Source organism: Oryzias latipes, chromosome 15, assembly GCF_053564925.1.
Source record: "Oryzias latipes strain Hd-rR chromosome 15, Olatipes_Hd-rR_3.1".
In the NCBI taxonomy this organism is placed as follows: Eukaryota; Metazoa; Chordata; class Actinopteri; order Beloniformes; family Adrianichthyidae; genus Oryzias; species Oryzias latipes.
The window spans coordinates 24,236,670-24,263,860 of NC_136251.1; the positions used below are offsets into that span (position 1 = coordinate 24,236,670).

The 27,191-nt window shown below is 38.4% G+C and overlaps 2 protein-coding genes across 2 annotated transcripts; one reads left to right on the forward strand and one right to left on the reverse strand.

The window, feature by feature from the left end:
• The first annotated feature begins 1,640 nt into the window (after positions 1 to 1,640).
• On the forward strand, positions 1,641 to 7,026 carry mat1a (methionine adenosyltransferase 1A). The gene is made up of 10 exons (XM_004077131.4): positions 1,641 to 1,946; positions 2,817 to 2,894; positions 2,974 to 3,096; positions 3,175 to 3,287; positions 3,842 to 3,985; positions 4,460 to 4,585; positions 4,673 to 4,765; positions 4,849 to 5,031; positions 5,123 to 5,256; positions 5,801 to 7,026. Exons 1-10 carry the CDS (start codon positions 1,880 to 1,882, stop codon positions 5,901 to 5,903), a joined length of 1,164 nt encoding a protein of 387 aa, XP_004077179.1. The 5' UTR covers positions 1,641 to 1,879; the 3' UTR covers positions 5,904 to 7,026.
• Positions 7,027 to 7,456: 430 nt separating this feature from the next.
• On the reverse strand, positions 7,457 to 25,374 carry zgc:154058 (Transmembrane protein 150A-like). The gene is made up of 8 exons (XM_004077371.4): positions 25,250 to 25,374; positions 24,158 to 24,382; positions 21,125 to 21,172; positions 19,765 to 19,851; positions 19,030 to 19,097; positions 14,760 to 14,887; positions 11,533 to 11,710; positions 7,457 to 9,980 (listed from the first exon to the last, which is right to left on the reverse strand). The coding sequence occupies exons 2-8, from the start codon at positions 24,220 to 24,222 to the stop codon at positions 9,721 to 9,723; spliced, it is 834 nt and encodes a 277-aa protein (XP_004077419.1). The 5' UTR covers positions 24,223 to 24,382; positions 25,250 to 25,374; the 3' UTR covers positions 7,457 to 9,720.
• Between the last annotated feature and the right edge of the window lie 1,817 nt (positions 25,375 to 27,191).

Genomic DNA, 27,191 nt, shown 5'->3' on the forward strand with positions numbered 1-27,191 from the left:
ATCAGTTAGAAAGATTGAAAGATGTGTGTTTTTGATCATTTTTAAAATTACGTGTGGTGTTATTTTAATGTGCAATTATAAAAGAGGAATTAAGTTAAGTGGCATCAGACCATTTAAGTGACTGTTCTTGCTTCTTCTTACTCCAATGAGTCAGATGATTTTCTTTACCTTTTTTTTTTGCTCCATATTATTTGAAGTTACTGTAAAACAATTCATATTCATCTGAAAATTAGTTTAATGTATTAGTTAATACGTTTTTTAAATTAAATTCTATTGCATGTACAGCTTTTTATAGTTTTACAGAATTCTTTTCAACTACACTGCTTTTCTGAAAAAAATCTATCAAAGTTGCAACAAAACCTGCTGTAGTTTACAAACACTAACACTACCAACTCTGACGGTTATTTTGCTCCAGTATCTTATTATAATGTAATTTCTATGTGTTATAAAGGAGTCACTAAAAAGCTTTATTTTATTCACCATGGAGAGCTACTCAAGGGTTTTGTCTCCTCTCACAAATAGTACTTTTGTAGGGTTTTATTTTAACCCTTGTGCTATCCTAAGGGGTCCAGATGACCCGATCCTTACATTGACGTAAGGATCGGGCTCCGTGCTTGCTCTGTAAAGATGCTGAGCGTGGAGTACCTGAAAGGCCAGGAAATATCGGCGAAACGCATCTTTGTTATTTGATCTTCTCGCAGGAAATGGCCAGATATATTCTGCAGTTGAACCTGAAGAGCCTGAGGCTGGGACTTGGATGGAAAACAGCGTTTTGACAAGAGGTGACTGGCTGCTTCAAATTGAATTACCAGCACTTAGTGAGAACAACTAACTTAAACTACATACATCTTTTCTGAAGTACATATTCTATGCATTTCTATCTCTTTTATGGGTTTTCTTGTTTTTTATTTTTTGTTTTTTGACAAAATATTGTAAAGTTTGTACCTTCTATTTCCCATTGTAAATATTATATTGCTTTTTTCCACCTGGTCACTCAGTAGTACTAAATGTATTGAAATATATGGGATCGGACAAATATAAAAGTTGTGCATGAGCTTAGAAAAATGATAATCAAATCTCAAACTAACAATAATAGGCATTTGAATGTTAAATGCTCTGTTGTAGTTTCCTTTTGTATAATTATTTAAACTTTCATAAGGTTGTACATTAAGTCTGCTACAGAAATCTGCTTAGTTTTGCTTTGTTGTGAACTCTTTAGCCCTAAAACCAATGAAAAAACTCACTGTTCATTATTGCAATGCTGTTTTTTTTTTTAATTTGTCAATTTTTGTTTCAGTTTCTCTCAAATTATGTCTTCTTTCACCACAACACAAACAAATCTCTCTCATGTGACGTGATCAGAAAAGATGACATCATCTCAACAACAACTTTTTCTCTCTGAGGCTGCCACGACCGTCAACGCCAAGCACCGTCCCACCGACCGCTTTGATGAGAGGGGAGGGATGCCCCGTAATCAAAACATTCCTGCTTTCACACCAGAGGAGCTCCTTCCTTAAAGCAAAGCCGGCAAATCAGGTGACATCTCATAAATCATGCAGCACACAAGGGGTTAACAAGCTGTTTCCATGAGCTGAAACGCCCACTCACGATTCACTCCCCTCTAAAATGGACTGTCCCACAGTTAAACTTGAGTGTGTGTGTGAGTCTGTGCATGTGTGCGTGCGTGTCCCCCTCTCTCCATATAAATTGAGCCATGTGGATGCAGACGTGGAGTTTTGTGACAGACGTATATCGCAGCTGCACACCTGTCAGCGTCGTCTTCTTCATTCCCTCAGGAGGATCAGGAATACAAAGACAGCAGGAGGTCTCTCTGGACTGCTCGCAAGCGGAGTCATAAAACAAAGCAACAGCTGAAAAAATGACAGATATACTGGATGACAACTCCTTCATGTTCACCTCAGAGTCCGTAGGAGAGGGACACCCAGGTAAGAATCCAGTGCAAACACCTGTCCACGCACGAAAAGTGAAGATAGCAGCATATCGAAACTTTTTAAATGACCAGTATATTTATAGTCAAACATATTAGCTCTCTGTGAAAGTTTGTGCAAAAGTTGCACAATGAAAAGACAGAGTGACATGTATGCGCCATGTACAGGAAAGCTTGTTTAACTTATAACCCAATGATAAAAGTGTACTCTGTCCTTTACTCTGCTGCATCCAGATGCACCTTGTTGCACCCTGTCAATGTGTTGTAATCCTTTTACAAATATGTAATCTTGTGAAGTCTCCCGTGCAGAATCGATTATCAGTCGTTCTTCGTAAAGCAGTTCCACAGCCCTGCACTACATTAATCGATTACATTAATTGACTCATCATTGGTCTATAGCTGAAACTTGGCACGTTAGCTGACCTTGGTGGAAGCTAAAACCCTTGGGTACGATAACACACCTCGAGGTCTGGCCTGTTCCCACCAACTCTGACCGTTTTCCTGCAGGCAAGAAGCCAAAGTCTGTTTGAGCAAATGAAAAAAAAAACTGCTTTAAAAATATCTACGTCTTGCTCTTCTGCTGAGCCAGATGTTCAATGTTCAGGTTGTTTCTGATGTAACCTGTCAGTCGGGTTGCTTCAGTGTGAGGACAAAGACCAATGAATGGGGTGGCCTGAGTGGCATTGTACTGCTGCTGCTGCTGCTGTTGCAATCAGAAAGCACAAAACTCCTGAAAATAACATGTACAAACAAGCAGGCTGCCATTTATTGATGGTAAAATCAGAATCATTGACTTTCAAACTGGCTAAGAAGTCTGCAAACACTGTTAGAATCAAGCCGGTTCTGTTGTGTGATTTCTCCTCCTCAGATAAGATTTGCGACCAGATCAGTGATGCAGTCCTGGATGCACACCTAAAGCAGGACCCCGATGCCAAAGTGGCCTGCGGTGAGAGAAACTCTTTAATATGAGGCTCGATTTGGTCGTGTGAGCTTTTTGCTGACGACAGCACGTTTCTGTTGTACAGAGACTGTGTGTAAGACTGGCATGGTGTTGCTCTGCGGTGAGATCACATCCCGGGCCAACGTGGACTATCAGAAGGTTGTGAGGGACACCATCAAACACATCGGATATGACAACTCTGATAAAGGTGGGCGGAATGTGAAGCAGAAGCAGACGCAGTTGTGTTTTGTGTCCTCAACTCTGACTTTTGCTGTCTTCCCTCCAGGATTTGACTACAAGACATGCAACGTGCTGGTGGCTCTGGAGCAGCAGAGTCCGGACATTGCTCAGGGTGTCCATGTTGACAGACAAGAGGAGGACATTGGAGCAGGAGATCAGGTGGGAATTCTTTGCTTTGCCTGGTAAAAGAACAAAATGTTCTGGAGACAAATTGAAACTTTTTTCCTACCTGACAGGAATAGGTTGGATTTTTTTTACAACACAGATCATTTTATATGATACTGTAAACCAATAGGTAGAAAGAGACTCAAAAGCCTACAGATTCAAAACTGCTTTTAACAACATAAACGTTGTCATATTTGATAGTGGTTGTTTACATATATTTATATTTTTACTTTTTATTTATTTATTTTATAAATAAAAATCCATCAATCAAACCTGCTTAATCCTTTTTCGGGTCTTGGGGTTGCTGGAGCCTATCCCACCTACTGTTGGGCGAAGACAAGGTACACCCTGAACAACTTGCTAGTCTGTTGCAGGAAGATAAAGCTATTTGTCTAAATGTGTTTAGTAGCAAAAATAATTGAATCTACTAGTTTTTTCTATTAATGTTAAACACAGATACATGTTTTAACCTATAAATAATATTTTTAACAAAAGCTGCACTTCCTTTTGTTGTTTAAAGAAGCGTTGCATTGTTCCTTTTTCTTCAGGGTCTGATGTTTGGCTATGCCACAGATGAAACAGAGGAGTGCATGCCCCTGACCATCGTCTTAGCTCACAAGCTTAACGCAAAGATGGCTGAGCTGAGGCGCAATGGCACGGTGCCCTGGCTCCGCCCTGACTCTAAAACACAGGTGATGCAGACCTCTCACAGAAACACATATAAACAGTGAATAAGCAGTGAAAACAAAGCTGTTTGACGTTTCAAAGGCAGTCAGCTGAAACGTCCAACTTTTAAACAAAAACCCACAAAATGTCCTTGTATAGCCTGTTTAATGTTAATCATTTAATTTATCAATGCTGGACTTTCTATTTGAGGTTTGTTTCTGCTTGTAAAAAATCTGCATTGTTTAATTCTGTATTTAGCAAGAGCGCTTCAAATGTTTCTTTCAAAAATCCGTTCCCTAAAAGATGCTTCACTCTATTTTACAATATGTTGTCTTTTTTTACACAAACCAGTGACAAAATGCAAATGATTTTTTATTTCTAATTTTACAACTTTCATAAAATGTCACTACAAGCACTGATTCTATTGAGAATTGATTTTAAAAAATCCTCCCAGTCTTACTTTGAGGATCGATAGACCTTATTCTGTTTTTGTACTTTAGGTGACGGTACATTATGAGCAGAAGGATGGAGCTGTGATTCCTAAGAGAGTTCACACGATTGTGATCTCCGTGCAGCACGATGACGGGGTCACCCTGGAGGAACAGCAGAAAGCCCTGAAAGAAAAGGTGCCACTTTGCAATGATTTGCGTATTAGAAAGTAAATGTTCCCACCCTTCTGATTCTAATGATTCTATTCTTCTTGTGTCTGTCAGGTGATCAAAGCTGTGGTTCCTGCAAAATACCTGGATGACAAAACCATCTGCCACCTCCAGCCAAGCGGTCGGTTTGTCATCGGAGGTCCCCAGGTTCATATCTCCCATAACCTTAATCTTAACTTGCTAAAATAGTGTTTAAAAAAGAAATAACCACCTCCTCTCGTGGGCATTAGGGTGACGCTGGTGTAACGGGCAGGAAGATCATCGTGGACACATACGGAGGCTGGGGCGCTCATGGTGGAGGAGCTTTCTCTGGTAAAGACTTCTCGAAGGTGGACCGGTCTGCAGCGTACGCTGCTCGCTGGGTGGCCAAGTCTCTGGTCAAAGCCAAACTGTGCAGAAGAGTTCTGGTCCAGGTGAGCTTCATACATGTGTGCAATAATCCACTCAGACAAGCAGAAAGTGGAAGTGATGCTAAATGTCTGTATGTGTTTCCACATTCTATAGGTGTCTTATGCTATTGGAGTGGCTCAGCCTCTGTCCATTTCCTTGTTCACATATGGATCTTCCAAGAAAACAGAGTCCGAACTGCTTAAGATTGTCAACAAGAACTTTGATCTACGACCAGGAGTCATTGTCAGGTCAATGGCGTTTTTTTTCTTCAATTTGTTGTCCAACTTTTTTCCCTTGTTCTGTTTTCTTTACGCACATTTTCTACATATACATATTTATTCAAATATAATCAGGACAAGAGGACATAAAAGTTTAAATATTGGAGTTTTGTTCTTTTTGGCTTTCCAAGTGTTACATTAGATAACTGACAACTTCTTTTTTATATGACTGAGCTTAATTTAGACTACTTGTTTTAGTTGTTCTGGACAAATATGATCATTTACAAATAAAACTGGTTAACTAGAAAAGCCATAAACTGCAGATTTAACAATGTTTGAGCTGTCCGTGTCCTGCCGTTTCTGGATTTTATCACATGGTGGCATCAAACAGAGCTGTCTGTAGCTTTTCCAAGTCTTTACTTCGTTTAGAATAAAAAGGATTCTTTAGTTTTCTGTTTATAAATTCTGAAATTTCAATTTCTAATTTCCGAAATGTAATTTTATCAACAGGACAGTCATTTACTTCCAGATTGTTCCTAATTTTCTTCATTTGTTTTTTTTTCTTTTTCTGCAGGGATCTGCAGCTGAAGAGGCCGATCTACCAGCAGACGGCCGCTTATGGCCACTTTGGACGGTCAGAGTTTTCTTGGGAGGTGCCTAAAAAGCTCGTGTTCTGAGCCCTTCACCTGCATAAATGAATCCACCCACCAAGTCCTCCTCTTTGCTGGTCATAACTTATTGCTTATCAACCAATTTAACAAGTAGAAAAGAACAAAAACACAGAGTGGTTGTAGGTACCGAAAATGCAACAGGAGATTCCTCAGGGAGACCTTACGGATATATTTCACTTTTTTTTTTAAAGCCAAACGCATTGTTATTAGTTTTTAAATTTTGGGAAAATCACATATTTTTTAGGGCCAACGAATATTAAATCCAAGTAGTAAAAATGGGTCAAACACATAAGAACATGTTTAACACTTTATTTTTAAAGGTGCTAGTTAACAAAAGTAAGGATTTCATTAGAAAGGCTTTATGTGACAAGCGAGAAGCTGCTATCCAAATGTATGGAAATAAAAGACAAGTAAATCTTTTTGGCGCAAAAGAAAACGAGTCTTGGTGGGACTGGATGTTGTAAAGTAGCTCTTCCATTAACAGTCAACATTACAGGTTTTCTTTGCTGTAAAAAGTAACAATCAGCCACATGTAAACATGTAAAATAGAACTGCATTTATTTCATTTTTATCATCTAATGTTCAAACTTCTCTGCACGCATTTCTCGCTACACTAACCTCCATGCAATCTGTGAACATACATCTCCAAAGAGGTCTTTTGGCCTTAAACTGAGGTTAAACGTTTATTTATGCAGATCTCCGTCGGTGGATAATTTGAGTTTTTTAATGCATTTGGAGCAAAACATAAATCACATTCAGAAAACTTCTTAAATGTCAATTTTGCTTCACTTCAGTGAAGGTAAAGCATTCAGTATTCATGTTTTTAGTCTGATCTGTGTCTCATTTATTACTAATATTTGTTATATTCCAAAACAGATGTCGTCTGGTTGTTCACCTCATCAGGGTTTTTCTTAAGCGTCATTAAGAAAACGTCATTTTCAGTTTTGATTTGTCTGTAATTAAAAACGATTTCATTCTCTTGACGTTTCCATAAGGACTGATGACGTTTTAACACAAACAGCTGCTTTCTTCTCTGCCATTAAGTGCTTTTGTAATTGTTAGCAGTTTTTGCCAAACTTGTCGCAGAAGAAACCGAAGCATGTAAATAATTAAACAATTAAAAACACAACCCAGCGTGTGACCCTTTGGATCAACTTCATTGCTAAGAAAACTGTCAGTTTATCATCTTGTGTTGGTTTTCACTTTTTAAAAATTTTTCTAGACCAATATTTCAATTTGTGTCTAAAACATGATTAACATTTTGTTCTTTTTTCAAGCTATCTTCTTGTTTTTTATTTAAAAAAATATCAATATTTATGGTTGAAACAACCTGTTAAGCTTAGGAAATTTGTGACACAAAAAATTAAAAAAAATACAATCATTTATAATCTATGGAGTAAATTCTATTGAATTTGATCAATGACACTTTTTAATTATTTATTCAATATTCAAAAGCCTGCTTGGAATTGCTTTTTTTTCAGCATTTAGGAATTTGCTTACAGCATTTAATGAAGGTGAGTATCAATGGTTTAAATAATAAATAATAAAATAACATTAAATATTTTCCAAAATCTTTTATTGAACAGTATATAAATGTGACTTTACAACAAAATAGAATTCAAAACATTTTCCTCTTTGGCTATTTTAGAATATTTAAGGCACAGGGACACTTATTGATTTACAAATGGGCTACCAATTTGTTATTTCGCAAGACCTCCACGTGCAGGTTAGTTTGTCCGTGTTCAAGATTTGCTGACCGATGTTCAACCACATTTGTATGAGCGGCATACTGTTGCTTTAAAACCACAAGGTTTCAGTTTGTTTTGGTTTTTATAGGGTTCAGGTGACAAAAAGAATCATGGGTAACACCTATGATGCAACAGAAAAAAACAGTTCAACATGAGTTGTTTCAATGAACACAGCAGATGGCATTTACAGACACATTTCCCTCTGATGTGGACCACAAAGTACAAGCTGGTTTTAGAACACTTTCCTGAGTGCAAAGATCAAACATTAAATTAAAGACAGAAAGTGGAGGCACTACCTTAAAACCAATATTTGTATAAAAAGAAAAACACGCAGAATGTGAATAGCTTGAAAGTAACTTCTGTCAAGCAAAAAAGCCAGAAAACAAAAAAAAAGTAACTTTTGCCATATTAAAATCCAAATAAAACAGCAGCGACAGCACCATTGTTTGGCTTGATATTTAAAATATGTAGAGATTGTGAAGGTGGCGATATAAACTATAAACATATATAATGATTCTTATATATGACTGCAAACAAAAGCATTTGTAATTCTTAACCCCACCTGTGACCTGAGCTGCAGTCACCTTTGTTTGTTGTGTAATATTCTATTTGACCACTAGAGGGCAGCAGGCGACCAGTGCACTTGTTTCTGCCTTTCAGTTCTTTCCAAAAAACTCTTGTTTTTGTTGAAAGCATGCGCCTGAGAAAAAAGCCACATGCATAACTGTATACACAGTGGAGCTTCTGCGACAGATTTGGTAGCTGTCGGGAATTTTCTAGCCTAACGTATAGTGTGCTCAATTTTGGTGGCCAAAATGCAAGAAATTTAGTTATTTAGAATTAGAATTAGAGTTTTAATAAGGCACAAATTGTTTACAATAACTTGCAGAGATCTCCAGCTTACAGCAACCAGTGGTAAACTCTTCTTGCACATACATCTATAATCATCAGAAGTTACAACAAAAAGGTTTATTGCTTTTTCTTCACCACATGTAAATGTTACCCAAGAACATACTGCTATACCAGCCAGATTTGTGGGGGGAAAAATCCTACTCCGGTAACGGAAACTTTCAAAAATTGCCTTTAAAAAATTCACATTCACTTCCTGTTTGATGGGAAATAATGAGATGCGCAGCTTCTTCATGGAGACCTGTGCAACACGTGCAACGTCTTATCACTAAACTCAATAAACTCAGACGTCTGGCATGAATTAGCCAGAATGTATTTGGCCTCTGGTCACTCCTTTTTGCTATCATTCTTCAAACGGGAAGTCAAATCCAATATTTGAAGGTTAACGGCAGTGCTCCTCACACACAAAAAGACGTATTTGAAATATTTCAGCATATAAAGGCACCAGTTTGGCTGCTGAGTCTGGATGCACTTTGAAAAAAATACAACACAAAATACAAAAAAATTGGACACTTTTTTAGAAGGTGTAACCCATCTAACTGAACATCATTAAGGCACATTATGACTAATTTCCAAAAACATATTCAGGGACTTTAGCTTTGCCATCCTTTTATCTTTGGCTTGAAGGCGACTCATAGAATAATGCATAAACTAGAGCTCCAACACTCAGAACAGTTTTTACAAATACAGCTTAACTGAGCAAAAATGATGATGATGATGATGACTCTCTTCCGTCAGCAAAATAGATCAAATCTTTTCATTTTTTTGTTTGAAAGTTTGCCTACAACATCCCTGCCTTTCTTTCTCAACAGAGCGTCTGACCTCTGGGCTGTCCAGCAGCCTCATCTCTTCAGTGGAAACATTGTGGCTACAAACAGTTTGTCCTTTTTCCATCTTATTGACCCTTCATCCTCTGCTGGTGTTTGACAGGATTGAGTTGAATAATTTGGTGTCACAAATGCGCAATGTGCAAAAATGCAAAGTTCATTTTTTTTAGGCTTAAATCCTGATGTGAGTACAGCATAGACCCACCTGCTGGACTGGCTTGCTTTTGTTTCCAGACTTCCCGATGAACAGAAATGAATAACTACAACCATGCAGCTCAGCCGGCTCTTGTAAGTAGTAACAAACGAAGTGAGCGGGCGGCGTCTGCGGGTGCTGTGTGGCTACAGCATGGTCAGGTTCTCCGTTGGGTGTGGATGTGAGGCAGGTCCTCCTAAAACTCCCAGTGAGTCCATCTTGTGTTCCCTAACAGCAGATCCCAGGGAGCCTCCCCTGGCTAGCACCATCATGGCATCCTCAGACATGCTGGCAAACTCAAAGGCAAACGTCCCGTAAAACAGCATGGTGATAACACAGAACACCCACTCGAAGATGGCAGAGGCGTGCTGCAGGACGAAGCTCTCCTGACAGAAGAACACACCACCTGAGAATGCGGTCAAGGAAGGTCGTCCCTTTTCCATTTTCCCTTCAAAATAAAATGATGTAGAAAATACCACAGACCAAAAATGTAGATATTTTTCTGTTAAAGTGTTCCTTCGCTATATTGGAATTCAGCTTTTGTGGTCTTGCTGTTTCATAGATGTTTTCATCGCAACTTTATAACACTGGACTTATTTTTCTATGGAGATTTCAACTTTGATAGTTGAAATGAGAGAAAAGTTTGGGAATGTTCATGTCTGTCTGAGAAAAGTGTACAAAGTGTGTAGTGAAGAGTTTTACAGCCTTAAAACGTCTGTGATCCCACTGGGTGGATTTCACAAATCGCAGGTCATTTATGGAACGTATCTCCGGCGATAAACGATAGAACACTGTACACTGATGTCACCATGGATTCCCTTGGGGTAAGATTACCAATTTTTGTCTTTATTCTTAGAATCCAATAAGAAATAATGACAGTTTGTATCTTTAAAGTCAGTTAAAACTACACTTTATTACCAAAGATATTCACTCACTCATCCAAATTTTTGGAAGAGTTCCTATGAACGCACTCTTCAACCTTGTGGACAGCCTTCCCAGAAGAGTTGAAGCTGTAATCGCTCCAAAAGGTGGACTGACATCATACTCTAGGGCAGGGGTCACCAACCCTGTGCCCGCGGGCGCCAGTGCGCCCTCGAGCACCCCTTGTGGCGCCCGCAGGGAATGCACCCAAAAAAAATCTTTTTTTTTTTTTTTTATTGAAGCAAATATTCAACAAACAACCACGGCATGTCTGTCAATGACAACAATATCAATTCTGAGATAAAGGTAGACAAAGAAAACCCAAATATGTAAACAAATATAACTTAAAAAATAATCACTAAAAGTAAGGGTCTATTACAAAAGTTTAAATAGATCAAATAAATTACACAATTTCTGGACATTCTTATGATTCATGTAATGTAAAGATTTTGAGAATAGGTTGAGGTGGTTGAGTAATCCATTAATGTGAGGATTAATATTCCTGTCTGTTTTTATTTACATTTATGTTTAAAAAGTTAAAATTAAGTTAAAGTTACAAAGGTTTAAAAGTTTAGCTTTAGTGTGTTCAATAAATATTTATCTTGTTCGGCTGCAACCTAAAGTCTGTTTTGAATTTAGGCTCCCTCTGCAACTGAGTTTGACCCCCCCCTGTAATACGAGTCTAGAAAATTCATGCATGTTTTTGTGTGTAAAATGAGCAAATAAAAATAGGGCACAAAAGGAAGTCCTCAAATTGTGTTGTTTTTTTTTTTGTTTTTTTTTTTGGGGGGGGGCTAGGAGGTTTTTAGTGGCGCCCTTCATACAACTTGGTGCCCATGAAATAGCCCTCGGTCTCAAAAAGGTTGGTGAACCCTGCTCTAGGGGTTAGGTATGGGATGGCACTTCCATTCATAAGTGAGTGAAGGCAGGTGAGTGAATACTTTTGGTAATGCAGCGTATGTTCTCTCATTTACTCCCCTTTTTATCCAGCTAAAGAAAACCTTATTTCTAAATATTACATTTCTCTGAAAGGATACTCAGCACCAAAGCTATGAAGGCCAAAAAGGTCATGAAGAGTCGGAGGTGGGCCATGTAGTACTCTCCCTGTGTTTTGGCCAGTCTGTACGTCAGCGCCGACTGCAGGCTCACAAACAGCATGCTGGTGGGAAAGGCGATGCCCGCTCCGACATAGTGGAGAACTTTGGCATTATCCACCTGCCGGGTGACAGAGTTGAGAGGCTGTATCATCATGGGTAAGGAGGAACTCAACTGTTAGGAATAACGAGTCGGGTTAGTCAGCTTTGGGTTAATACTTTGTTGGAAAGGCAGAGCGACAAAGAACAAAACACAAAAGAGCTTCTTTGCAGCATGTGACCACGACTCCTCCTGGAGGCTCCACATTTACACACATATGTGGTCTGATCTAATATGAGATTAAATGATGGAACAACTGAGAACCAAATAATTTAGTCAGATTAAAAAAAAACAAGAACTACCACCCAGTTAGTGCCTAACTTTTAAAGGATGTTTGTTAAGTCTTTGCTCAGCATACCATATTTGTCTGGGACCATTAGAGTGATTGCAGAGAAGTTAAGAAGTTTGGCTTTTAATCCCCACTAGTACATACTGAACATTCTTGTGCGGTGGGCAAATCCCAGATATGCAGCAGGATAGAAAGAGTTCTCCATAGATCTACATTAAAGACACTTTAAGCACTAAAAACATCTTCTTAATCGTATTTATCTAATACGATTTGGTTTTTGAATAAGGATTTTCATCAAGTACATGTAATAAACATAATGGGCTGCAAAATGTCTTTAAAATTACAGTTGCAAAACAAAGCAGAATACTTTGCTTAAGGAAAATAACTGTATCAGATGGATAGACTTAATTTTTTTTTTTGTTTTTTTCTGAGTTCTGTCAAATGTTTTACCAGTTTGCGCAAGGAGAAGTGACACCAACAAGGAACTGGTAGAAAATGTGGTGACTGATCTAGTCAGAGCACAAATGGTAAAATAATGCTGACGTCAATGACGATGAGAAAGGGCCTCACTTTGAAGAAACATTTACATAGAAATGACAAACAACGTTTTTCTAAACAACTCGCAGAGGGACAAACATTATTTTTCTGTCATGGACTCTGGAAGTTGTCCCACTTTAACAGATTTATATTGTTCATCGTTGGTAGTGTGAGACAGACTGTAAATAAAGATTTTTAAGAACACATATTTGTCAAAAATAAGTATTTGGTCGATATCAAAAGTTCACCTCAACACGTTGTAATGGGTCCCTGGTCAAAAATGGCAGAGGTCAAAGGTTTCCTGGAAATCTTTACCAGGTTTTTAGGAAGCCACTTCTTCATTACCGTTAATAAAAGTAACAAGTAGGGGATAAAATAGCTTCTTACTGAAGAAGTAGCAGGTCTGGGGACAGAATGTTTGCTTACTTTAAGACCTAAATATGTATTTTTTGCACATTAAAAAAAGTTCTTTTTGTACATTCTGTCTCTCATGATAGAAGTATATTTATGATGAACGTTACAAACTTCTCACCCGCAGAATCAGGGACTGGCTAATATGTTTTTCCCCTCTGTAAGCGTTTAATCTAAACATTGCAGAATGTATACAACATTTTGTTTTATGAGGAACCCTTTAGCTCTGCTGAGTGTTAAAGCTCCCAGACATGATCCTGTCCAGCCTTCGTCAGTGTGTAAGACAGGACTTGATGACCAAACAAGATCAGCTTGATAAACAGCTTTCTGCGGGCTGACACTGACCAGCAGTGAGTCTCTACAAATGTATAATGAAGGTGTTCAAAGCAAGCTCAGGCTTTATTACACCATTTAGTAACAATCAGCTGTGTTTCGCCTTGAAAACGTTCTTCATATTTTTGCATATTGCAGTGTTTAAGCATAAAAAGTGTTTAGTAACGATTGTATGTAAGCATAGTCATGAGGGAACAAACCCAAGCGATTGATTGCACATTGTGCAAGCAGAACTAAAGGAGATGAAATTCTGAAGTACTCTGTTCTGACCTTCATAAATGACAATGTATTTGGTCATTTGAGCCAGCAGCATGGGCTTCTGTGGGGTAGAAAAGTGCTTTTTTATTGTCTATCAACGTGTTTCCTTCTGACAGGAAAACCCTGGTGGCCCTGACACTGATGTTCTGCCAAAACCTTATGTAACACCAGTAAGAAATTAAGCTGTTTCTGACTCTCCTCAGCAAGTTATAATTTATCGAGACTTTGAGACCTTTTCACTGCCTTAAAACTGCTGGGTTAAGGTTTTAGTTGTCAGTTTTTGTTTCAAAGACTTGGCCGTTTGCCTAAGCTAGAGTACACACATCTTCAAAGCAGTGTATTCCCATTCAATTCCACTGATACTTGTATTCCCCCGGTGCATCTCTGACTGTAGAAAGCAGCCTGGGAATGAGGGTCTGGCATTAAGCTTCTGATTGGTTCTATGTGGGGCCTCTGTAACACACACCCTCTCTGCCCAGACTCAGTCCATGCATGGTCAGACTTGATGATTCACTTTCCCCTGGCTCTCACTGTAAAATTCCTCCCAGCTCTGCATTAACAAGAAGGCAGAGAAAACCTCTTTGCTCCATCTATCCTATGTTTAGAAGATGGAACGTCTTTGTCGTTGTTGTTGGGTTACCCTAAAATATTTTTAGATCCCTTATGTCTCAATAGAACAGCACAACCTCTCTTATCGCTTACCTGGCAAGAAATAAAATATAGAAATAGGCTCATAATTTAAATTCTACGTGTGATTTTGGCCAATTTTAGGAGCTCTGAGCTTCTACCAAAATTGACCATAAACAGATTCAGAACACTTGAATATTTTTTCCAGGCATGTTTCCTTTTAGAACAAAAATGTTTCCACTAAAAATTGAAACATTATTTTTTGGGGTCACTTGACTCATTTCTCCCCATCTCATTGGTTCCTTGTTCCGGTTGGCAAACTAAGATTTTTTTCAAAGTTGAAGGACAAAAAGGAATATTGGTATTTTATTGACTCCATTAGCTAAGTTAGGATTGTATGTAATGCATACATAAGTGTGACTAAAACAACAAAAATGATTTTTTTTTCAAAATAAAATACATTCAAAAGTTTTTTAAATGAACACTATTGGTTGTTTAAAGTGATCAAAACATTAAAAAAATCTGACTTAATAAGATGTGACAAACTTTCTTCAAATAGATATATATCTATGTATATTTTTTTTTTTTTGTGTTTGTCATCATTTTGTTTCCTACCTGGAAGTTTCCAACCATGATGAGTCCAGCCGCACAGATCCAGCCCGTGGAAAGACTTGCCATATTGAGGACACAGTTCTGGTGCTTCTCAATGACTTGGGCATAGCGGAGCAGCACAATCACCATAACTGCGGCGGGAAAAAGAGATGAAAGTGAGTCCGGTTATTGCCCTGTTAAATGAACTGCAGCATTTGAAGAAGAAAGAAAGGAGAAAAGGAACAAACTATAGTTTTGATGATTTTTAGAAGAGAACTGGATCAAGTGGGTGGTTTCAGTTTAAACAAACATTGCCGTTTTCCGAGAAACATGAACTTCTTGGAAGCTGCATTGAGAACTAAAGTAAGTCGAAAAATTTGCCCCACAAGTAGAGATAGAGGGGGGAAAAAATCAGTGGGAAAGTGGCCCAAACTGAGGCTCAGTCCATATGTGCGCGGCAGAATTAAAGAGTAAAGGGGAAGACAGTACAGTACATGAGACAGAAGACAGCAGATGTGCTAATAGGCTCTGACTGCATCTTTTGTTGGAGCACTAAAGGGCTGGCCCCCGCTTGGTCTGTCTTTGTTAGACAATCACAACTGGGGCTTGATGGAAGCTGACTGGGGAAAGAAAGCGGGACACAAATTAGTAAAAAAAAAGGGGAGAATTGGAAGGCAAAAGAGCCCCTCATGTCTTGACCTAAATCTGCTCAGTGTCAGAACCTTAGAAGCTTTAACATCAACTCTGTTATCTTCTCTGCTTAGACAGCAGAAAAACAGTCACAGTCAATACGTTTATAGCTTGTCTGACTTCAAACTACACCATCAATGACACATATTGATTATTTACTCTATGATGGTTTTGTATTCACAGAACTCCACATCAAGCTGAGTTAGTCGACTTGCAGAAGTCTGATAGCAACACCCGATCAATGGAAACAACTGAAAAGTCACAGAACTGTCAAAAAGTTAGCTTACTTTAGCTAAGATTTGTAACACACTGTTAATCTATGTAATGAATCTTGTGTTTGACAGCAGGAGCCTGTATTTCAAAAGTTCAGACAATTCTTTCGTTCATTTTGATGAGTATTTCCAGCTGCAGGCGGTCATGCTCTGTCACACTTCATGTTGGGACCAGGTCTGCTTCTACACAGCTTAAAGTAAAAAGGTTATATAATAATTATGCAATGGCTTAAATAGTATATTTTTCTTTCCTGAAAGAAACTTTTGAAGGACTCTCTTGGAGGAGTTTTGGAACTGCAGCTCCAATCATGGAAAAGCAAACATCAGAACTCAGCAACAATCCCTTCACTGTTCTGTTCCGCTCCTTTGAAAATGAGAACATGCTGTATCACAGAGGAGGCAGAAGAGTGAACTGTAACTTATTCAATGACATACTGCAGGTCGGCATCACTGCAGCCGGCAGGCAAAAGTTCTTACTTTACCAGGAATCCCTTTTCACCCTGACAAATTACAATGTAATCTCCTACCTCAAAGATGATTGTGATAAAATCGTACAGGCCTTTCTTTTTAATCTACAAAGCAAAGGAACAATATTTCTGAAATTATGAGTTCCTTCAACACAAAGCTGATAACTGAGCAGCCTAGCTGACCTCCACTTAGCTTGTAAAAAAGCCAGAATAATGTTGCTTCCTGACACTTTGACAATAGAAATAATTTTGCATGAACACGGCATGCTTCGACCTCTAACCTCTGTTCCTTTACACAGCCTGGGTCTCCTTGTTCTGACTCGGGAACTCCAGGGCAGGAAGTGCAGCGCTGTAAACACTGACGCATAAAGTTTTGTTGCAACAACATGGACAGAATGTAATGCGTGCAACAAAAGTCAAACGGGCCACAGCGCACCTCCAAACTAAAGCCCAACGTCCCTACAAGGGGATACGTTTCAAATCTAACACTGTTTGATTTCCTCCCACGGGAGGAACACAGTCAGAGAATGCACTGGCTTTAAAGTCCCACTCTAATCATTTTAGAGCTATTTTCAAAGTGGTCCCAGTGGTCTTATAATTTTTATTACGACTTTTTTAGTCAAAAAAAAAAAAAACATATGTGCGGCAGGAGTTCACAGACATTGACGGGACTGTTGGCGTAGAGTGAGCCTGCCCTCATTTCCCATCATCCCTTTGTTTGCACTCTCTCCTGCTGGCTTACAGCCCCTTACAACCCCAAACTAACATTAGTGGTGCAACAAAAATGGCGAGCAATATTAGAGCTATCCAGCTGTACAGTTCTGAGTCAGGTTCCAGCTCAGACGACGAAAAAAAGACACGCATGGGTCTATTTGACTGCAAATGGATGCATCAGAATGGAGTGGAGCAAGGAGCTTGTGGTCTGACGATGTCACTGCTATAGGCTTTTTCCAGCTGTATTTTTTTCATCTGCTCATGATTCACAACGATTTGAATTTTAAAAATATATATACCCAGAAAGATAGTTTTAATCTTAATTTTCTTTTCATATGTCCTCCTTTATTAGAAAAGAACATGTTAAAAACACCCAAAGCACAATTTTCATTGGAGTAGTTCTTTAAAACCCTGGGTGTAGGACATGAGCGGAAAGGTGGGAGCTGGAATGAAATGGAGAGGAATAATTGTGAGGCAATACACGGTTCACTAAGTCCTTGTGATTGCTGCCTTGAGCTAACAGTCGCTGGCACAGTTTTTAGGAAAGATGTGAATCAATAGGCTAGAAAGCTAAGCACAGATTACTTACAATAAATAGCCTGATGTAGAGCTACATACCACACCAACTTAACTTACTTTTGTGGAAACATCAAGATTTGATCAAAAGCCAGCTTTAACGTGGCTTTATGTTCAGACTTAAAAGATGGAGGTCACAGTTATGCAATCAAGATAACTCGAACAGCGGTGGTGCAGTTTGACTAAAAACTAATGCAAAGCAACTTCGATGTACCGGTAGTTGCAAAATGCATTTTGTATTGTTTGATCTAAACTTCCTTCCACTTCCTTCAAATGACAAATGAAGAATCATATATGTGAACCTCAAGCAAGTGACCGAGCAGCAAAGACCGCTGCCTCCTGCAAGGATGAAAACAAAATGTACATGGGGCTCATAATGGCCTCACTGAACTGGACACGGGCCGCCTGCTGCCGCCTGAGTAGACTTCACACTAGGATGCAGGAGTCATTATCATTCTCACATTCTCACAATATCATTAAGTCTTGCATGGAAAACACAAGAGACACACACACGCTTTCCTAATTTTCCACACAGTAAAACAACATAACCACCGACACAGGAAAAAACAGCTGTCAGTAGTTTAGAGTTAGTTAAACAAAAAATTGCCAGAGGCACGGGGACAAAAAGGGTTAAAAAAAAAAGAGGGAGGAAGGCTCTTTGCTGCTACAGTATACACACAAAATACAGAGGAGTCTTAACCACAGCTGGGAAACATTAACTCCATCTTGGAAGTCCAAACCACCAATGTTGGGCAAAAACACACGTGCTTTTTTTCCCTGTGCCTACTAAAACACACACTCACTGCAGATGTGGGCTGCAACATTTTCCACTTTTCCTTATAACTAGGCTCAAAGTAAAGTTTCTCTGTGACCTCCTACGCTTAAAATAAGTCACCTTAAAGGTTTCAACAAATTCCTGGTCAATGTGTCGGCATAGCATGGCATAACTCTTTAAAAAAATCAACTTTAAGGGTTTTTTGTTTTAAAGACCCACAGCAATCATCTTTTGAGATATTTTTAATCATGGTTATGCCATTTTTTGCCAAAAAAATAAAACTATCTTTTTCTAGAACATAGTTTCTGCAGAGTGGCAGTAGTTCATTCGAAATCTGACTCTGAGTTATCAGATTACTCTCTCTCCCGCTAGCTTACAGCCCCTTAAACCCACAAACGAACACTAGCAGTGCAACAAAAATGGCAAACACTATTGGAAGTTGTATGGTTTTGAGCCAAATGCCAGCTTGGATGAGGCGGTCATGGATCTAGTCGTCTACATGTGGATTTATCAGAATGGAGCAGAGCAGGGAGCTTGTGGCCTGATGATTGTGGCTTCTTTTTGACAACTACAAGGTTTTTCAAACGGTCCTTTTTCATCTGATCCTGGTTCACAATTTGAATATAGAAATACTCAGAAATGCAAATTTTAGCCTGACTTTCATAATATATGTCCTCCATCATCAGAAAAATGCCACAAGAGCATGTTAAAAAAAACCCAAAACACCATTTTTATCAGAGTTAGCGGATGTCTGTCTGTGTTGTCCTCTGAAGCGATGTGTGTTTTGTTTGTATCCATACCCATGAAGGAGCCCATGCTGCAGATAAGGCTGAAGAAGCAGCTCTCGGGGGGAAAGGTCCCACATTTACTGGAAGAAATAATACATAATGCATCAGGGAAAGCTGGGCATCATCCAAAGCACAATGCGGCAAACAAAACCAGCATGCGTCTTTCACGATGAGTTTCCAAGTCTTTGACTTTTCACCTATTGTATACTGCCTCCCCTCTAGGAATGGGAAATGTCTGTCGGATAGGAAGCCAGGAGACAGTCCGCACTTGCTGCCTGCGCCCAAATTCCTGTTCCTTCTGCAGAGTGTACGCCTTTCCAGCAGACTGCAGTCACCTACACTTTTCATGGTTAAAGATGTACATTCACTGCTCTGATGTGGAGATTTTTTTCCTCTTATAGGTAAATCACTGTTTCCGTTGGCTCTGAATTTATTTTAAAGTTGGAATCTCTGGAGGTCAAACAAAGGAGCCGAACTGTCTTAAACTCCCGGTAAAGGTAAACAGACGCCTCTCTGTGTGTTTACATGCTTAAGTGTTGTCTCTGAATTGACACAGGGGCAGACAGGATATTTTAACCACAAGTTATTTTCAGAACGCACGCACACACAGGGGGACCATTTTTCATGCTAACTCACTTTTTATCAACAGTGTAAGACGAAACAATGGAACGCTGTTCCTGTTTTTAATTATGGGGGGGGGGGGGGGGGGGGGGGGCTGTGCTTGTTCTGTGTAGAAATCCCACTTACCTGATGAGAGGTATATTGTCTAGTGTGCAGCAAAAGGAGGGCCCACTCTGCAAATACAGCTTCTCTTCACATGACTGGTTGTACAACCTGCAGCAACAAGGACAGAACAAACAAAGTTTACACAGGTGCTCGTGCAAAAGCAAAAATGACTTCTTTTTTGAAGACCCGATCCCATGAAAATTTTGCTCTTAAGTGTTTTTGTGGCATTTTTCTTATGATGGAGGACATAAGAGAAAATTATGATATAAACGGCATTTATGAGTATTTCGTTGTATTAAATCATTGTGAAGCAGGAGCAGATGAAAAAATGCAATTAGAAAAAGCATGTAGCCGTGATGTAGAGGTCACTGTGGGAAACCAAAAGCTCCATTCTGATGCATCCACTTGCACACAAATAAATCCATGTATGTCTTATGGATGATGGGAAGGGGGTGGGGTTACTCTGCACCAACAGTACCGCAAATTTATAATGCTGCTCTACAGAAACTATGTCCTGGAAAACTACACAGGATTTTTGATTGATTGAAATGTCAAAGTCTAAATTAAGTGGGAACGCTTTAAAAATACATCAAGAGATAACTGGTCAACATCTGTGACCAAATAAAGTCACACTAAGTGAATATTTTACTCAACATTCCGATTTACTTTTTGGGTGTGGAGTTTAAACATTTACAAAATAAGTTTATAATCTTGAGAATAAGTATTATTTCTAAGTAACGCCATCTTTTCTCCAAATTAGAAAATAAGAAAATGTAGGAACAGATAATAATTTTAGTGAATCTATTCACTTTTTGTTTTCTAAACAAACACAAAACAATTCAATTTCTTTGAAACTTTGTCTAATTCCACTGATCTTGTTTAAAAAATAAGTGTGTGTTAGGGCTGCACAATATGAGGAAAACTTGCGATTTACGATATTAGCGATCAATATTGCGATGGCGATATAACTTGCGATACATGAACAAATAGCAAAACAATCAAAAACATCCTTTTCATTTCACTGCAACAGTTTAATTTAAATAAGAGTCAACATACCTTAAATTACACCTCAAATGACCCTCGTCTACATAGGAGGCGAACATTTAACATAAAAGGGCTCCATCTGATTGGTCAATGATATAAAGGAGTCCATCCAATTGGTCAAATGCACAAAGGGAATCATTTGATTCATTAAATACTTCAAGCTGCCATAAGATTGTTTTAGCACAGTTATGATGACCATTTATCACAATTTTTACTGACTTTTTCGATATGACTTTATCGCGATAATGATAGATTTGCGATTTATTGTGCAGGGTCATAAATGTGAAGCAAACAGAAAACTTTCAAGGGCTGAACTTTACTGAAAAAAACAACTTACCAGTTATCCACAGGGCAGACATGCTGGTTGTACAGGGCCATTGCATACCTGGAAAAAGAAGCAAAATAATAGTATTTCAACAAAAGGCAATAGATTTTTTTGTTTTATTACCACATCATGGCATTTTTAAAAGTAAAAACAAAACACCTGCTGCTTTGAAAAAAGTCTTTCACACTTTAATAGTTGTTGGATGTATAATTTTACTTAAATTGTGTTTGCCCACCTTGATTCCCATATAACATATGTATTTAAAAAACAAATCACATACATTTTATTAAGGTCTCTGGATACTGAGGCCGTCCTTTCTCCTACTCTCATGACCATAAAAGTCCATAATCTTGTTTTTTTGCAGTTACCTTGAATTTGTCACAAAAAACAACACAAAATAACAAAACAGATGGATCCGGGAAGAGTAGAGACATAACAAGACTGGGGGAGTACAGCCTGAACAGGAAATATGTAAGCTTTTGGTAATCTGCTAGGAAATTTAAAAAAAATCAAAATTTACGTTAAGGTCGATGTAATTTGGGTTAGTATTTTATATTTTGATCCTCTGCTAAATGTAATTTCATAACCATCCCTAAAGCATGTAAATCCAGTTAACATCATAGTTTGGGACCAGGTGACCTTACTTTTTTCTTGTTTCCTGGATTTCTCAACTGTCAGCAAAGGATTTTGGGGTCAAAATGACATTAGATGAGACTCGGTCACCCTAAACTGGCTTGACTAGCACCAGAAATCTATCACAATGTTTGTTTTGTGAGGTCATTGATCCAGCTCTTTTACTGAAAGTTCAATGTCCGAAAGTACAAAAGCTTAAAGTGATATGAAACTTAATGAGGTTTATTTCTCCAAGAGCAGCATCTTGTACTTAACTGTGTCAGTTCTGTCCACAGAACACCATGAAATATGCGTTGACTACATATATTGGAAGAGGTTTGCATACGGAAGTTGGACTACACAGTATTAAGAATACAATAAAACACCACTAATTGGAAATTGAAGAAGTGTTTAGATCCACCAAACTACAACAAACACTTTTTTTAAATCCTTTTAGTATTATTTCTAGATTAAACATCTCAACATAAATAAAACTATGGAAGGAAACACAAATGTCAGATCTGCACAATTCTTCAAACTGTGAGCAGAAGCTGGGAGGAGGATCTGAAGCGACCATTTGTCCTAATTTGTGAACCAGACTTAGTTCAGTGTGAGGTTAAGCACCAATTTGAAATGTTTTCGTGGTGGATGGCATCCTTCTCACTAACCAATCCTGGAAAAATGACGATCATAGTAAATCATAAATCCACGCTTCCAACTGAGCTTCCTTAAATCCATGAGGATTTTTTTCATGTGGGCAATTTCAATTCAAAACACAGAAAAATGTGTTTGCTGTTGCACAGAGAGGCACTCTGGTGTCATTTCCTGCAGTAACTTGCAAATTTAGACTCCAATTTTTACTGGCCTTCTGCATTTATAGACAAGCCACATAATGCAAACATACCCGATTTAATATTCATAAAATCTCATTAAAATCAGTTACAATGAAATGTAATCCAAGATTTTTCCTCCTGTTTATGTACCGGTATGTGTTGACACTCCCTTCCTGGACTGTCTGCACTTGTTCAGCTGCTTTTCTGTGAATCCCCGTGAGCTACTTGGGGCATCGCTCTTACATAATCCAGTCAGTAAATTTACTGGAGAAATGTGTCTGTCAGGTAGAAGACTGTCAGAGTAAACCTCTGAGCCATTGTCATGAAGTAAAGAAAACTATACAGTCACAAAAAAGCAAGTACTTAACATTATTACACTGAAAATACAGAAAAGGGGCTAAAGCCAGCTAAACTTACTAAACTGTTGTGCTTTTGGTCAACATCCAAAACTAAAATAGCCTAACTGTAGCTCTCATTTTGTGCATTTAGGTAGCTAATAACGGGTTTGTTTATATAAAAGAGCCTTTATCAAAGCTCTGCAGCAGCTGCATGCTATAAATGCATACCAAACAAGAAAAAGGTGTAATTTTTTCTTTAAACAGAGACCATAAAATCCCCAAACTGTGCAAAAACAACTACAGGAAAGGGTGTGATGAATGCTCGGACGATTTTATGTTGACAAAACTGCTTCTTCTGGTTGCAGAATCACAATTAAATTCATCGTTTTTCTGCTAAAAGTAAAATACACGGTGCTACAAGAGTTTAGAAGTTCCTACAGGATGAGGGAATCGCTAAAAATGTTAAAGGTTTAAACATAACTGATGAAAGGTCAGCACACGTAATCAGCACAAAAATCCCCGTTTGGGAAAAACTTCCATACCTGAGCGTGGCAACCAGATGCTGAGTAAAAATCCACCCAAATTCTCCATTACCCCTTTGTAGAAGTTACCTCAAATGCTGAAAGGAGGAGTTACGTAATAACTTAGCATCCATCAACATTCCACAAAGCTGGAAAAAAAAAAAGCCTACCGCCTTTTTGATAGGTTTTTAAATACAGTAGTACTCCCTTGTTTCACACCAGTTCAAATCAATAAACTATTGCACAAACCTAGAAAGAACGTTATTTTCTACTTTGGGTTTCTTCACTATGCATACTTCTGCCTCTTACTTCTGAGATGGACAAACTTGCACACCTTCAAAAACAAAAAGCCACGCAAAGTGTCAGCTCTGGTTCTGGATTAGACGGCTTCATATTTCAAAACTCATCAATGAAGCAACACATCTTAACAATTACAAACTCAGGATTAAGCAATCTGTTTTTGTTTTACTGGGGGGGGGGGGGGGGGTGAACTTCCTACTTGGAGTGCGACCACAGAAAAGAACTGTCAGCAAAAATCTAATCCTATTTTGGGAATGTCTTTGTATGAAAAATATCCCTTTTAATGCTTTTAAAAGCCTGGCAAAAATATACTGAATCGGTCTTTTTAGGCTTGGCCAACAACAAAACTCTAGATTTATCTAGGATCAGTGATCATGCGAAGATTAGAGATCAATTTATGCTCTTTTTACCTTTCGGTGCAAGTGGAATTATAATACTTACACCACCCATATCCCAGTGATGCTCAGAACCGGGAGGCTGACAGGCAGGATCATCCACAGAGACATCTTCCAGCACCTTTAACTGTCTTTTCCTCTTTTTCCTCTTTAGCCAGCCAGACGAAATCCACTCAAGTATTAATAACATTTATTTGCTGGTGACAGAATCATTTCCCTGAAGATAGAGAATGGCTGTTGGAACAGTGGCAGGACAAAAGTGTCCTTTATGCTGAAAGAATCAAAAGGAAGTGTTAAATCAAGATCTGTGATCTCATCAGAAGCGCTATCCTAATGAACCTATGCAGTATTCTGCACAGCAGCCAAACGATGTACTCAAGTAAAAGTATCATGTAGACATTTTACACAACTAGGAGGAAAAAGATGCCATCAAACTCATTACTTGAAAAACATTTTTACTAAAATGTTGGAAACATGTTTCATTTTTAACTGAAAACCTTTTTACATTTATTTTATTTTCATAAAGAATTGATTCATAACTGACAGAAATAAACCATAAATTCAATCAAAGACTCAACTAAAACAATAATAATAAAACTATTAATGGTTAATTGTTATAGTTATAATTTGATGTCACAAATGATGGTTCAGTCCAAATCCCCTCAAACAAAAAACCAGAAAAGCAAAAAACAATCTAAATTAAAGTGCAAAATCAAATAAATCCTTTTTGGAAATAGTAACACTTTTACAGCTATTTATTTAAACATGAGTATGCAAAAACCAAAGAAATTACAAGTTACCAAATGTAACTGAGTAACTTATTACATCACAAATTGTCGAGAAAACATTTAAATATCCATGTTTTTGCTGTAAAACTGCTCCTAAAATTTATTTTATTACTTATTTAAAAGATATTGAACTTAGTTGGATAAATTAAAGTCATGGCAATATGAAAAGAAAACAATGACCCAACCAACTGCTTTGAAGTCAAAGGTACTTTTTTTTGCCTGAAAACAAAGAACAATACTTTGCTAACAAAGTACGTAGGGACAACGTCAACGATTCCAAACGTGCTCTCAGCGGTTTAAATGAAAAACTTCATCAGTATTTCTGAAACTTTTTAAGTTTTCCTTCCTACCCGGTGCTGCAGCCGGCGTCCCGTAAAGCGTCCGTTTGAAGCTCGTGTTCAGTCTCCCAGCTGCCACGAGACACTTCAGTGGATCCAGCTGTTCACTCCTCCCACGTGCGGTTACGCACGAGGGGGCGGGCCATGTCCATAAGTCTAGCCGGTTATTTATCTTTGATGAGCAACACATCCACACCCCCTCTAATGCGCAACATGGGTCTAAAATGACCCGCATTCATTTTCTATGTAGGTTTATGATGGCTGAGTTTTCATTTTGTTGTATCTTTTAAAATATATATTTTTACTGATAAATATTCCAAGTATTTTTCACATATCTTGTTTTTCATTAACCCAGATTAATATTTTCATTTTTCCTTTCATACCTTATGGATAAGAATTGTTTTTACTACAAATTTACATACACGGATCAAAAACGACCCAGTCATTCAAGTGTGATTTTAATCAAATACTTAATACCATAATAATAGCATTTTCATTTTGTAACACATCCCTCTGATAACATAACATGTCAATTCTTTCAAATTGTGTATTTGATTTTAACTCATCATTATTGTCGGTACATACTTGTGCCAAACTCCATGCTACTGTGACAAGGAAATTTCCCATTCGTGGGATTAATAAATCTAATCTAATCTAATCTAATCTAATCTAAACAATCTGAACTGTATCAGTATTTTAACAACTTTAAACTTGTGTGGCGCATCTGTTTACCCAAATTGCAACCTTCATTTTTACATGCCTCACAACTTACAATGTGATATCTGTGCTCTGCACACAGGTCTGGTGCAGTGAGAACACCAGCTTTTGACTTTTCTGTCTTTAGAAACTTGGCAGATCGCACACCTCCTCCTCTTCCTTTGGCCCTCCTGTTTGATGCTCTCTTCAGGCTGGATGGTGGCTCTGTTTGTTTTTTTAAACCCTCATCTTCCCATTGTTTGAATATCAATAATAATAATGTATCGGATTTATTTATCTGCACTTTTCCAGATGCTCAAAGTTCTTACAGTGTGTCAATTATTGATTCACTCTTCATTCATACATGGTGACGGTAATCTACTGTTGTTGGAGCCACAGATGCCCTAGGGCAGACTGACAGAGGCGTGGCTGCCAGTTGGCGTCTACGGTCCCACTGACCATCACCGGGACATTCATGCACATTCACTGGAGGCAGGGAGGGTCAAGTGTCTTGCCCAAGGACACAACGACAGTTTACTGGGGGGGAGCGGGAACTTAACCGCCAATCCTCCAATCATTGGCCGCCTTGCTCAACCACCTGAGCCACTGCCGCCCAAACATCTTTTTGGAGTTGGGGTGTACCCTCAATGCGCCTCTTCATATGTGGCATGACATGCTTTTTGCCCAGCTCCTTGATAAAAAGCTGCCATGCATTGCTCACACCACCCACAAGCCAGGGTGTTGTGCAGTGAAGGAATAGAGGGTGGCAACATCCATCATGTTGTACCAGAGAACCATGGGCCCCCTCTGTGTTCTCCACTGGCATGAATAGTTTCTAACCATTTGATCCATTGTGTCCACGCATCATTTTGATTTGTTATAGTACTGGATCCCTTGTGGTTTCTTCTTCTGACTATTGTCATCCACTGCTTTGTTATCAAGCATGGTGCTCAAGAGGCACAAAAAGCAATATATTTTAAACATATATGGGGTAATAAATGATTAAATGTAATTTATTTCAAAGTTATGTTGCGTAAATACTGATCCATTTGAGAAAAAACATAGAAAATGAATGCGGGTCATTTTGTACCCATGTTGCGCATCAGAGGGGTAGTGATGCAAAAACAGTTTTTATTCAAAAAGTAAGAAATGAAAAAATAAGATAAAAATGTGTGATGGTCTAAAACAAGTTAATTGAGGAATACCTAGACTGCTGAATGATAATATTAATTTATTGCAAAGATATCAGAGATAAAAA

Bases quoted from the DNA above. Each gene is read 5' to 3' on its own strand.
- zgc:154058 (XM_004077371.4), bottom strand. From the start codon at position 24,222: ATGTCTCTGTGGATGATCCTGCCTGTCAGCCTCCCGGTTCTGAGCATC. The intron at 19,098-19,764 runs GTAAGTGGGATT...TATTTCTTCCAG, and splicing joins GACAATATACCTCTCATCAG to TAAATGTGGGACCTTTCCCC. The intron at 14,888-19,029 runs GTATGGATACAA...TTCCCGCCGCAG, and splicing joins CAGCATGGGCTCCTTCATGG to TTATGGTGATTGTGCTGCTC.
- mat1a (XM_004077131.4), top strand. From the start codon at position 1,880: ATGACAGATATACTGGATGACAACTCCTTCATGTTCACCTCAGAGTCC. The intron at 3,288-3,841 runs GTGGGAATTCTT...CTTTTTCTTCAG, and splicing joins ACATTGGAGCAGGAGATCAG to GGTCTGATGTTTGGCTATGC. The intron at 5,032-5,122 runs GTGAGCTTCATA...CACATTCTATAG, and splicing joins GCAGAAGAGTTCTGGTCCAG to GTGTCTTATGCTATTGGAGT.